Source organism: Etheostoma spectabile, chromosome 7 (assembly GCF_008692095.1).
Source record: "Etheostoma spectabile isolate EspeVRDwgs_2016 chromosome 7, UIUC_Espe_1.0, whole genome shotgun sequence".
Classification (NCBI taxonomy): Eukaryota; Metazoa; Chordata; class Actinopteri; order Perciformes; family Percidae; genus Etheostoma; species Etheostoma spectabile.
Window position 1 is genome coordinate 16,775,825 of NC_045739.1, and position 12,025 is coordinate 16,787,849.

At 40.2% G+C, this 12,025-nt stretch overlaps 2 protein-coding genes across 3 annotated transcripts in view; both read right to left on the reverse strand.

The window, feature by feature from the left end:
* Window positions 1-9,937, reverse strand: part of LOC116692009 (oxysterol-binding protein-related protein 2) — a 32,275-nt gene extending 22,338 nt beyond the window's left edge. Inside the window, exon 1 of one of the 2 annotated variants that reach the window (XM_032519969.1) lies at window positions 9,835-9,937. The gene's annotated coding sequence lies outside the window, so the exon portion shown is untranslated. Of the gene's footprint in view, window positions 1-2,763; window positions 2,909-9,834 lie in introns of those variants that run through there. The other variant, XM_032519971.1, reaches the window with a different exon arrangement.
* LOC116692015 (uncharacterized) lies at window positions 6,572-7,498 on the reverse strand (the record flags this gene model as incomplete). Its single annotated transcript, XM_032519983.1, is given in 1 exon segment — window positions 6,572-7,498. A coding segment is annotated over 1 exon segment (858 nt), but the record flags the coding sequence as incomplete, so codon positions are not given.
* Window positions 9,938-12,025: the final 2,088 nt, after the last annotated feature.

Genomic DNA, 12,025 nt, shown 5'->3' on the forward strand with positions numbered 1-12,025 from the left:
CTATGATATTCTGGCCATGGGTCACATCTCTGGCCCAGGTCCAGCAGCCTTCGTCTCACGCTGTTACTCTACCAACGGAAGTTAGTTCCATTCAATAAATTCTTCTGGGTTCTTCACCGTAGCGGCCGCGATAACAGTTACCATGGGAACACTGGTACAAATACAGGTTTGCCCCCTCATACTTAACAATATACAGCTGTGTTAATGAAAAATTAAAACTGTAGACAAATATCAGAAGTGTGGACCGGCGGCTGCTGTGTGGCGGGGCGCGGAGAGTAAGAGGATGAGAGAGTAGGACGAGAGAGCGTAGAAAGATCCAACACAGGCACGGCTTTACAGACGAAATGGGTCATGCAACGCAAAATTAAACCATATCCATATAAACAGCATTGCAGCGGATGCGAGGACATTAGCACCGGTGCGTCCTAGAGGAGCTAACAGCTAACAGATGCTACTAGCACCGACTAGCACTGGTCACTGCTGTTGTCTGAAAAACAACAAATGGGACAAAGTGTTGCGTTTAATGGTAAACTGGTAAACCTTGAGACCGACGCCACTGCCACTATCTTGAGTCTTACCGACTGCTATCTGTTGAGTTTTCCTCACGCTACTCTGTCCTCTGTGACTGTCTACATCTAGAAACTTAGCTGCACGGGGTGCAGTGAACTACTCTGACTGGCTCATGAGCAGACGGCTTTATGGAGCGGGAGATGGGCTTTGCAAAAAACCCGGAGCGTTCTATGAAATGATGCTATATAAAAAAATAATCGCTCGATCACGCAAATTTGATCGTGGGAAGTCCAAATCGTGATCGCGATTAAAATTTGATTAATTGTGCAGCCCTAATATATATATATATATATATATATATATATATATTGAACAGGTGGTTGCCTACGGGGGCAACCAGAAGCCGAGAAAAAGTTGCTAATTGACTCAATCTGTTCGCCAAGGGCAACCGTTAATGCTGACAAGCCCTGACATGACACACGGCACTGTAGGACAAAAGTTTTGGGTCTACTTGTAGGTCTGTGAATTAAGCAAACATGGCTGAAAATCTGATTTGCATGAGTAAGTACAGCCTCACCGTTTTCTCATCACTTTACAGCCCAATAAGTGTTGAACTGTGGGATCCATTCATAATAAGAATAAGGATGACATACTGAACGTTATATTGTTTAAAGTCCCACACGAGACAAGTATGTTAAAATGTTCTTTTACAGACAAAATTGTGTTCATCATGGTTTACCACACAAAAAGTAAAAATAACAACTCTGAAAAAGGCTGGAAGCATGTCTACACTTTCTCCTTGTTTAAGAAATGAATAAACTCTCTAAAAACATACTGCTTACAGTTATTAGCCAAAAACCACCACTGGGAGTCACCACACAATTCCTATTTTGTTTTCAGCAACAGGAAGTAGTGTTTCCTCTATGATGATTTTGATTTCTGCCGCCACGCTATCAGAAATAGGGCTGTACAAAAAGCCATTACTATCAGCTGGGATGTGCATGTCGGAGAATAGCACGGACACCCGCTTCACACCACGAGAAAGCATGAGCGCCACTTGGCGGAAAAGGGAAAGTTAAAAAAAAAAAAAAAATAGAGACTACCGGGAGTTGTTTGGACAGCCCTGCCCCCACTGCAAACAAGCGCGTCATGAAGCCAATCAAGATCACAAGAAAATTCCTTTTGATTATTTAGCTTTGAGAAAAAGTATGACGACCACTGATTGAAACACAACCCTCAGGCTGTGCTTTGCCTTTCTGAAATGTCCAACCGATTCTGCTCCACAAAGTGTTTCTAGACTTCAATAATAGGGGTTGCATGTTTGAAAAGAAACAAGAACTGAGAATCTGTGAAATATCTGGGAAGGAATCTTGGCTAAGATTTTAACCTTGATTATTCTCATTTTTGCAGAACAAATGTTTATTTGAATTTTATACTGGCATCAACAACTCTTGATAAAAGTTTTTTTTTTTTCAACTCACTTTTTTATTCCATAACTGCAGATACATGACGTTTTCTCACAAACTCTCTGTCATAGGTTCTCAGATCATGTTGCCATTATGTAACCATGACAGACATAGCACCATACACACATCTCAAACACACTCCTACGTACTTGGACAAGATCTTATCAGAAGTAACCTGTGTCTGACATGATGGCTGTAGAGATTAGGTTTTGGAACAAAAAAGGTGAACGCAACCTTACCTTGGCAACATTATCTATTCTTTTATCTAAGGGTTTCCTCCACATAAGACTTTTTTTTTTTTTTAAACACAAAACTGCTGATTACAACCTGACCATGTTGACAGAGTTCATCTTTTGCTGGTCTGGTTTTCAGCCAAGAATGGAAAAAAAGATTATTAAAATGATGTTGCACACTCGCATTTGTTTACATCAGACTATCAGTCTATTTTAGAGATTAGCCCACAACAATTGTAGAAACCAAAAAAGGATGCACAACACCAGTTATGCTAAAGAAACAAAAGATTGGAAGACTTGATTTCAGAGTTTAGCTTCCACAACATCAAGGAGAAGGGTAAAGTCCCCCATCATATTTAAATAACTTGTCATTCCAAATTACTAGCCTTCAATCTACCAAATTCTACTGGCCCCATGGGCCTCGGCTTGTCATTTTGCCCTTTCAAAACAAACAGGTAATACCAAAGCTTGTTACTGTAGCAACCCTGTTGTTAAACTTTCCTGAGACAAATAACTCTACTGCCAATAATTCGAAACGTCAAAAACAAACCTACCAATGTGACTGTTCCATGCATAAATCCAGTGTACAGATACTAGCCTAGCAACGCCCGTCTCTGCTGTCCTCCGAGGGCTGAAAAAAACATCCAAAGCTGCTGGGACAAGAGAGAGATAACCAGAGAGACAGACAGCGAGAGACTAGGAGAAAGATATTAAGAGACAAAAGCTGTTTCCATGCAAGACGCACACACCTTTTTCTTTGTCTTTACACACACCTACCTCAATAGATGACACACCGCTGCAGAGTGACAACGCGCACACGCAAAGCAGACCATATCACGCTTTTTGAGTAATTGGGAGCATATAATATGTAGAAAGGGAAACAATTCAATTCCAAGTTGCCTGAAACAAATGAAAGATCAGTTGAGTTCGGTAACTAGCACGTGTCTCATCTGAACAGAGTCCTGTCTGGCCAGACGAGTGGCTTTTCTGAAGTTCTGTTCAGTTTCTGACTTTTCCAAGAACCATGAAGGAGGGGTCTGTGATGCTGAACTGGCATGTCAAAAATAGGTCTTGAGACCACACCAACTAGTGTGCAATGTTCATTCAGATTGTTACAAACACTGGTTGTCACTAGTATCAATCTTGGGACATGAATCAAATAATGAGCAAGCTAGCAGTTGTTTTAATTTTGACTCCCTAACTTCAGATCTTGAGCACAGACTCTATTTTAATGGACAGCGCATGTGTGACGTCACCCTTTGGTTTGTGGAGATCTGCTATCCGTCGTCGAGTTTGCCGTTATGGGCGCAGCCATCCTGGTTGCGGATGTGATAATTTTAGACGCGAAGAAGGAGCAGATTACACTCTAAATTACGTTACAAACTGTCACTGGCAATCACATCATAGCCGCGCGCTAAAACACCCCCTGCTTTACCACTAGGTAGAAAATCAAGGAGACCATATTTCAAAAAATTATTATTCTGTGTTGGAGAATACTTAGGCTGAATCTCATTTCTCTGTCTTACCCCTTCCCCTTTGTTTTGCGCGTTCACACGAGACTAAGGGCTGTCCCAATACTCAATTTGATCAAGGGGTAGGGGTGTATGGCCCTTGAAACCATAGACAGTTAAAGAAAGAAAATCAAGGGAGGACGCAAGCTTACTTGAAAACGAGGGGTATCAATATACATTGCACAAAAGGCAACAATGGCTGCCAGATCGACCAGAGAGACCCATAAATGTAAGTATTTTTGGCTTAAGTAATTAATTTAAACATTACAACAGTCTTGTTTTGTGCTCTATACAGTCCCGTACATATATACTTGCACCCATGTTCTTAACTGAAACTTTTTTTTTTAAATCACTAGCTTGCTATGCTAATGCTAATCACTAACCACTAACCACTAACATTAACGTTACAATGCTGATTTACACAACATTCCCGCATTTCTCTGCCTTGAATGAACTCCATGCATGTCTACAGTTTTACCATTAGAAGAGAATTTCATTTATTTCGCAGCACTGTATCACAGCAACATAGAAAGCAAATGTCAGCTCTCTTCTTCATGAGCTGCTCCTTAAAACATATCTATATACTACTGTATATCATCTAGGACACATTAGTGCTGCCTGAGTGGAGGGAAGTGAAAGCACATATCACAAGACCATCACAAACGGGAGAGTTTAAATGTCAATAGCCCACAAACGACTTTTTATTAGAGTACAACTGCAAGTATGAAATCGATTTTACTTGACCTTTAATCACAAGACTAACCTTGTCTGAGTACTTCCACTTACTGGAGCAATTTGTAATTGCTAACGTCAACAACATCTACAAGACGCCTATCCTACGAATCAAGATCAACATGCCCTGGATTTCTTGGAACCAGCTTCACCTAACAGCGGTCCCGCATAAGCTGTGTCACGACGGTGGTTAAGAACTAGTTCCATCAACCAGGGGTCACTTAAAAGAGGCGGTGTACGCACAGCATCACCAATCGAAAAACTTCTACCAGAGCCGCTTATTTCACATATGAAGAGCAAACTATAATTCTACATAAACATGAAGAATACAGACACGGTTTCACAGGCAAAACAGGAAGGAAAGCTGGCAAAATAAGCCGAAGCTGTAAATGCATAAATCACAACACTTATCAATATCACTTCCCCATCAGTCGGGCACAATATTTGACCATAATTACGTTTGTGCTTTCCATAAACTGTAGTTACTTTAGCCTATTATTTCAGTTGCAACCCTGGCAGTGGGAAGCGACCGTGAGAGCAAATTAAAAAAATATAAAAACATAATTCAAACCGATGTGCGCATTGGCAACAAACGGCTCAAGAACCCGACAGCCAGACGGCTAAACTCACTCAGCCAGTATTTGAACATGTTTTTATGTTTATTAATTTAAGGACAAATTCTCCATCACCAAACTCCATTTAAATAATCAGTCCTTTTATCAACGTAAAACACAAATAGCCTATAGGTAATTCCCTCCGCTTAAAATCTAGGCCTATTTCTTTCATAAAGATACCCATTAGGGAATGTTAAAGGGGTTGTTGGTCTCCAAATGTTTTAACTTTTAGGAGCGTGCCTCTCTCTTTGCGCACTGAGCTCCAGCGGATCTTCAAAGAACGGTGACACCATTATAAACCGAGTATTGATTGGTCAGTGGGCCGTGCTTTTACACGGGTTGATCTCTAATCGCCAACATAACTTGCTCCCGACCAGGTTAGATTAGATGCATCGCGATTCTGTCTCGAAGGATTCAATACCCAGAACAACTAGAAATCCAAAGATATAAAAAACAAGACTTCAAGGATTTGATGCAGTGTACTCTAAAACCAGACCAAACCTTATTAATATATTTATTTATGCATGATAAATAAGATAAGAAAAAATATTAGCCAAGAAGCTAAACGTAATTACTGATTACCATAGATAACCAAACAACTACACAGATGCACAAGTCAAACTAACAGCACTAAGACGACAAGTAAATAGCTTCCACAGTGATCATCTGAAAACAAGATTTTGAAGGTCGGCTTCACCAGCGACAATACTTCAAGACCTGTTTTTTTCAGAAAATTACTTTTCTTTCACTTGAAAACTAGGCGTAATCCCTGTGCAGAGGACATTCCTAAAGTGTTCATGGAATTACTTTGTATCTCTGCTTCTGACTGAGGTGATGAGTCTGTCCTCTTCATGTTAACCCTCTGGGAACCAAACACTGTCTCATTCTGAGCAGGATGCTGGACACAGAGAGAGAGAGAGAGACACACACACACACACACATTTGTGTGTGAGTCAGCACTGCAATACCTGCTAGGAAAGTAAAACCTGCTAGGATGAGTCTTCATTTCACACAGGTTTAAAGATAGAAAGTCTGCTCAGCATCTTGCATCGAAACTATGGATCCACCCTTCAACGCCAACACTGAGGCCATTTGAAAAAACAATCACACAAAAGCAAGTTTTGTGACCAACATTGTTCATGACTGTGTTGGCGTGTGACTGGTTTAGCTGGATTTCCGCTTGTTCAAGGTGTTCTGGTGGGCCTGCTGAAGATGATTACTGCGTAGTTGATCTGGGTTAACCTGTTGATTGCTTTAGAAGTTTTCCATTCTCTGGACAAGATACACTTTCATTTTATAGTATTATTCTATTCTTATAAATAATAATTGTGTTTATATTATTTCAGTAATTTTGTGCAGACCACAAAACACTTTGTTGTCTTATGTTACTAAATAGATCATCATCATCATCACTTTATTTATAAAGCGCTTTCACATCAGCAGTAGCTGAACAAAGTGCTGTACATGAAGGCAGCAAACACAGATAAAAATAACAATCACAATATCATAAAAATAATAAACTGGGGGTGAAGATCTACCCAATAACACTATATAAAAACAGATAAGATCAAGTCTCAGTTTGGGTTGAAAGCCAAAGTGTAGAAATGAGTTTTAAGAAGAGTTTTAAAAATCGGTATTGAGGAAGCCTGACGAATGGTCAAAGGTAAGGCATTCCATAACTTAGGAGCACAAACAGAAAAGGCCCTGTCCCCTCTAAGCTTCCGCTTGGATCCGGGGACGACCAGGAGCAACTGGTCAGCCGACCGGAGTGACCGGGAGGGAGTGTAGCGGTTGAGTAGCTGAATTAAATAAGACGGGGCAAGACCGTTTAAAGCTTTAAAAGTAATCAAGAGGATTTTAAAATGGACTCTAAAATGCACAGGCAGCCAGTGAAGTGAAGCCAGGACGGGAGTGATGTGTTCTCTCTTCCGGGTTCCAGTCAAAACCCGTGCAGCAGCGTTCTGGACTAGCTGCAGACGTGCGAGTAGGGATTTACTGAGTCCAAAATACAGGGAATTACAGTAATCCAGCCGTAAAGAAATGAAGGCATGGATTACGGTTTCTAACTGCTGCCTGGAAAGGAAAGGTTTCACCTTTACCAACTTCCTCAGATGAAAAAAACTTAATTTGACTGTGGCGTTGATTTGGCTGTCCAGTTTAAAATCACTGTCCAATCTAAAACCAAGATTTAATACTGTTGGTTTAAGATATGAGGCTAGAGGGCCCAGCTCAGTAGGGGGGATCTCATATGAGCCACCAGGTCCAAACATTATCACCTCTGTTTTCTTTTCATTAAAATTTAAAAAGTTTAAGGCCATCCATGCTTTAATATCCTCCAGACATGCTAAAAGAGGTGTAATAGAACAGGTGTCATGTCGTTTTAAGGGTACATAAATCTGGCAGTCGTCTGCATAACAATGGAAAGAAATACCCTAAATAGATGAACATTACCGAGCCCCTTCTTCAGCTTAGTAAACAAGTGCTTGTCGATGGAGCCTTTACTATCAGTGAACAAGAACATTAAAGATGGAAGAGAAAATAAAAAGCTGGCTGCCCAATCACACTTCTTGCCGTCTGTACATGGTCCCCTCATTACCCTGACATACTAGTGACAGATAATGTAGTAAAAAAAAACTTTAAAAATCGGTACGACCATCAGGAAATTAATAAAAGATCACCTATATTTCACTTATTATCACCAATATTGGCAAATAATAACATATGCTGATAGAATGGCTTGCATACAGGCTTCTCCTCAGTTTTTTCCCTGGTGAACAGCATGCACTCCCTATGACTGGGAGCCAAACAAAGCAGAGTAAAACAATACAATGCCTGTGTTTCAGACAGACTCCTGATTGGCTAGCCTGACCCTACTCTATCATAAATGATACATACAGTATTGTTTCTCTGTTGCCTGGACTAGCATTAGCTCAAACTTTGCCTTTTCCCCATGCTGCAACAAGCTGCAGGTATAATACAAAATCAAGCCCAATGTTATAAAAGATCAATTGTTAGTGCCTTTTGTATTACCGGTATATGATTCACACAGGTCAAATATGATTTAACAGATAGTAGGACATACATATTGGGAATTTCTAAAAATCTTCCTGAAAGACCACAAATTACTTTTCAAATCCAAAAATATAACTTGGGTGATAAAATACTAGAGGTTTCTGGTGTTACACCTGTTTTAGTGTGTGTTGGTCCTGCCCTCATAGAAATATTCCTCTCAACTGTGTTGAAACCTGGCTTTTAGGACATGCCTTGCAAAATCTCTTTCCTGTTGCCTTAAATTTAACCACATTAACACTTAACCAGCCAAACACTAAATCAACAAACACAGAAACCTATTTCTATCCTGCCTCCCTCTGCTCTTCCACAGGGTGGAAAGTAGCCCGTTGGTACAATGTGATGCTCCTAATGGAGACCATCACCATAGCAACAAATTTAGAAGGTTATTAAGGCACCTTTGGGAAAACGACAAATAAAATAACAGTTGTAATTCCACTGAATGGCCGTTTCTCCTGTAGCAATACAATCAGCAGGTGGCTTTGATCATTTCAACAACAAGAATAAAAAAAATATAATTTCTAAAGTACTGGAAAGCATTTTTAATCAATCTTTAGAGCTTTGAATGTTATTAAAAGATTCTGATCCATATAACGTAAAACATCGTTTTTAATCAGGCAATATTTTCAAGTAGAATACAGAATCCCACACATGTACACTGAAATCTCATGATGAAATGTAAGTTGCAGAGCCAGCCAGATAGAATATATGTTATGTATTATATCTGGCTTCTAACCGTCACAAGCCAGTTGATGCAGCAGCAATACAATCTCTGCCTCTGAGGGATATGGATACCAGGGAGAGCAGATAAACAGCCTGCTGTGTCAGTGCAAACCTCTGTGTCAATGACCTGCAGTACACCAACATTAAAAGACAAAGCTTTGTTTAGTCTCTGCTGCGAGTTGGATCTACACGGCGATGGAGCCAGTAGGATGCCAAACAGGCAGGGAAACATTCCCACTGTTTGCTGAGGCATTAAAACGCGATGAGATAAGTGCTGCTGGTGACCCCTTACACAAGGTTATCTGACGGGTTTCAGACAGTACTCTTCTTGCAAGACGCATATCTTTTTCTTGAGTGTCTCCCTCACATTTCACCAAGATCAGACTAGGACAGTCGCACTTCTTATCATACCAGATAACACTAGCTAGTGCTGTTCGAAAAGAAAAACGTTACGTTGAAGACAGATGACTAGCTAACAGTAGTAAGACATCGATATATAATTGAACTGTCAAGCTGTGTGTTGTTAATTAAGTCTTCACTGGCAACTTAACAACGTCCCACTCGCTACAGAAGTGCGAGAGGAGAACCCATCCCATATATGCTATGCTACCGTGAACTGCTTGCTAACATTAGCACATACTCTAGCAATTGATCCAGCTTGACAAATCTAAACTTGGCCAACATTTTTAAATGAAAACGAGGCAATTAAACAAGCACATGTGGTAACGTTACTGCTTGTTATTAACAACACACACCAAGATGACAGCTCCAACTCTGATAGGACGTCAGGGAGTTTTTTGACAGCTAGCATTAACATTAGCGGGCGGGCTAAAAAATAATATTAAAGGTGGTCAACTATGCTAGCTAGCTAGTTAGTTAGCCACCTTTCTTGTACACAAAATACAAAGCTATGTTTGCGGCTTTGAAATCACAACAGGAGACCATAAACAGAACAGTAAAAGGTAAGTCGTCTTACCTTGGCGGTGTGTCCAGACTGAATGTTTTGACAGTTCCAGAGATGAGTAGATAATCGTATTGGATTGACACAGAAGCGGAAGTCGCTGGCACCGGGGGCGTCGTCGATGAATGATAGACATGGTCCACAACCAATCAGGTGTAAGGCACGAAACACCTGCCCAATAACAATACATGTTGCATTTTAATTTTATCACGTTGCCATCTGCGCTATAACATAAAGTTAAATCTGGATTCATGATACGCGACCACGTTTCTTTGATCTTTATATATTTTAAACTATTTTTGTTTTAATGGTGATATTGAACATTTGTTGGGCCAACACAAAGCCATGTGGATTGTGTAACATAGGTGGCCACTAAACACCACACCCTTCTGGTTTCATATTCCACCAGACGGTCATTCCACTCATTAGCTCTTAAGTAAATTAACTACATAATGAAATTGACTGGAATTATTGTCCCTGCCCTGGGTGGCTTTGTGGATTTTTCATGTCAGCAGTTAACTATGACAGTGATGATAAAGATACAGAAAAAACAGTGGTGATCTATAGATTGCCAGAAAATAGAGAATGTGGTGAATATTAAACCCTTTAACATTTACTTGTTATCCTAATTTGGACCTTTTCTCCATGTTTGAGTGCATCAAGAGATGATGTTAGATTATGTTATATATATTTAAAGAGGATTGGCACTAACAAATCTATTTGCTTTTCTACGTGTGCTCAGTTGTTAACTTTGTCAAGGAAAATATTTCTTTCTTCAACTCCACAGTTCTTGTGGTATAACATGTGGCCTTTAGATAGCTTGTGTTCATTTCAGGCTATCAAGTTTATGAGATATCAGCTTGTCAAGTGTGTATTATCTCTCTCATCAATAATGTAGCCTGTCAGTCCTCGATAGATCCTTGACAGCTGGCCAACTGCCTTGAAAGTAACACAAGCATGATGAAGAATTGGGCATGTGGTCTATATTGACAGTATCTCCCATACGCTCTCAGTCTTTCTGTGTTTGTAAGTTACTAAAGGAGTCCTAATGTGTTGATTTGTCATGTTGGGGATTCCTGTATGAATATGTTTCCTGCCTTTGTTCCTCCTATCATCTTGTGGAGACAGCATTGCAATAATATTAGAGCGCCATTTTTTCTTGCTGTTAAAACTGAACTCTGCCCATGACGTCACACAAAAAAACGGAATCTTCAATAATAAATTGCTGTTGTGGGGCAGCATCAGACAGACAAGCAGTGTATCTATTTTCCGATCATTACATAACAACAATGATTGTGGGATGAGAAGAAAAGAAAAGAGAACAGAGGATAGGATGAGAAAAACAGGAGGGGGGGGGGCAGGCAGAGAACATTGGCGGAGAAGAAGAAATGGTCTCTATTTAGTCTCACAGTGGCACACAGAGTCCTGCTTGTACACAACCACCCACACACACAGACACAATCATCTACTGTACATACCAATGCTCACAAAAGTGTATAACACACAAACTTGGAATGTGTTAGTGATGCTACATTTAGGCTAAAAGAGACTCAACATATTTACCACCAAGGTTTACTTTATTGGCACTGCTTAGTGGTCAAAGGGAGATGTACAGTAAATGACACCTGATGTCATTTATAAATGCTAGACTAGTTCCAAACTATCATTCCTAAGACAAAAATGAACATTCTCTACTTTTATGATGGCATGCATCATCAGGGAAAAGCAGCTGGTAAAACACATTAGTTTCCCTGCCTTTCAATGTCAATCTCTGCACCACATTTACCTTTTGAATTGTTTACTCTTTGTTTGTTGTGTGCACCGAATTGCCTCCCAACATAAAAACAATTCTGGCCTAGCGAGGGCCTTTTCTTCCTCATGACTGTCAGTCCTTAGTACTGCACGTTCCTCTGCGCACCACTAGATGGAGGTAAGACATAGAGAAACTTTGCTTGCAAACGGTCAACTCACCACCGTCCTCTCAAAGTGGAACAGAATCTGGATAACTGATATTTTATCTGTTAATGTCCTTTATAAGCTGGTTCTTCATAATCCTTTCTGATATAGACTGGTAATAATACAATGAAGTCACACAATGCTTTAAATAGACTTTTTTGTGAGAGGAATGTGTAGTAAGTGAAACATCTACATGCACACACGCACACATGCACGCACACACGCACGCACACACACACACACACACACA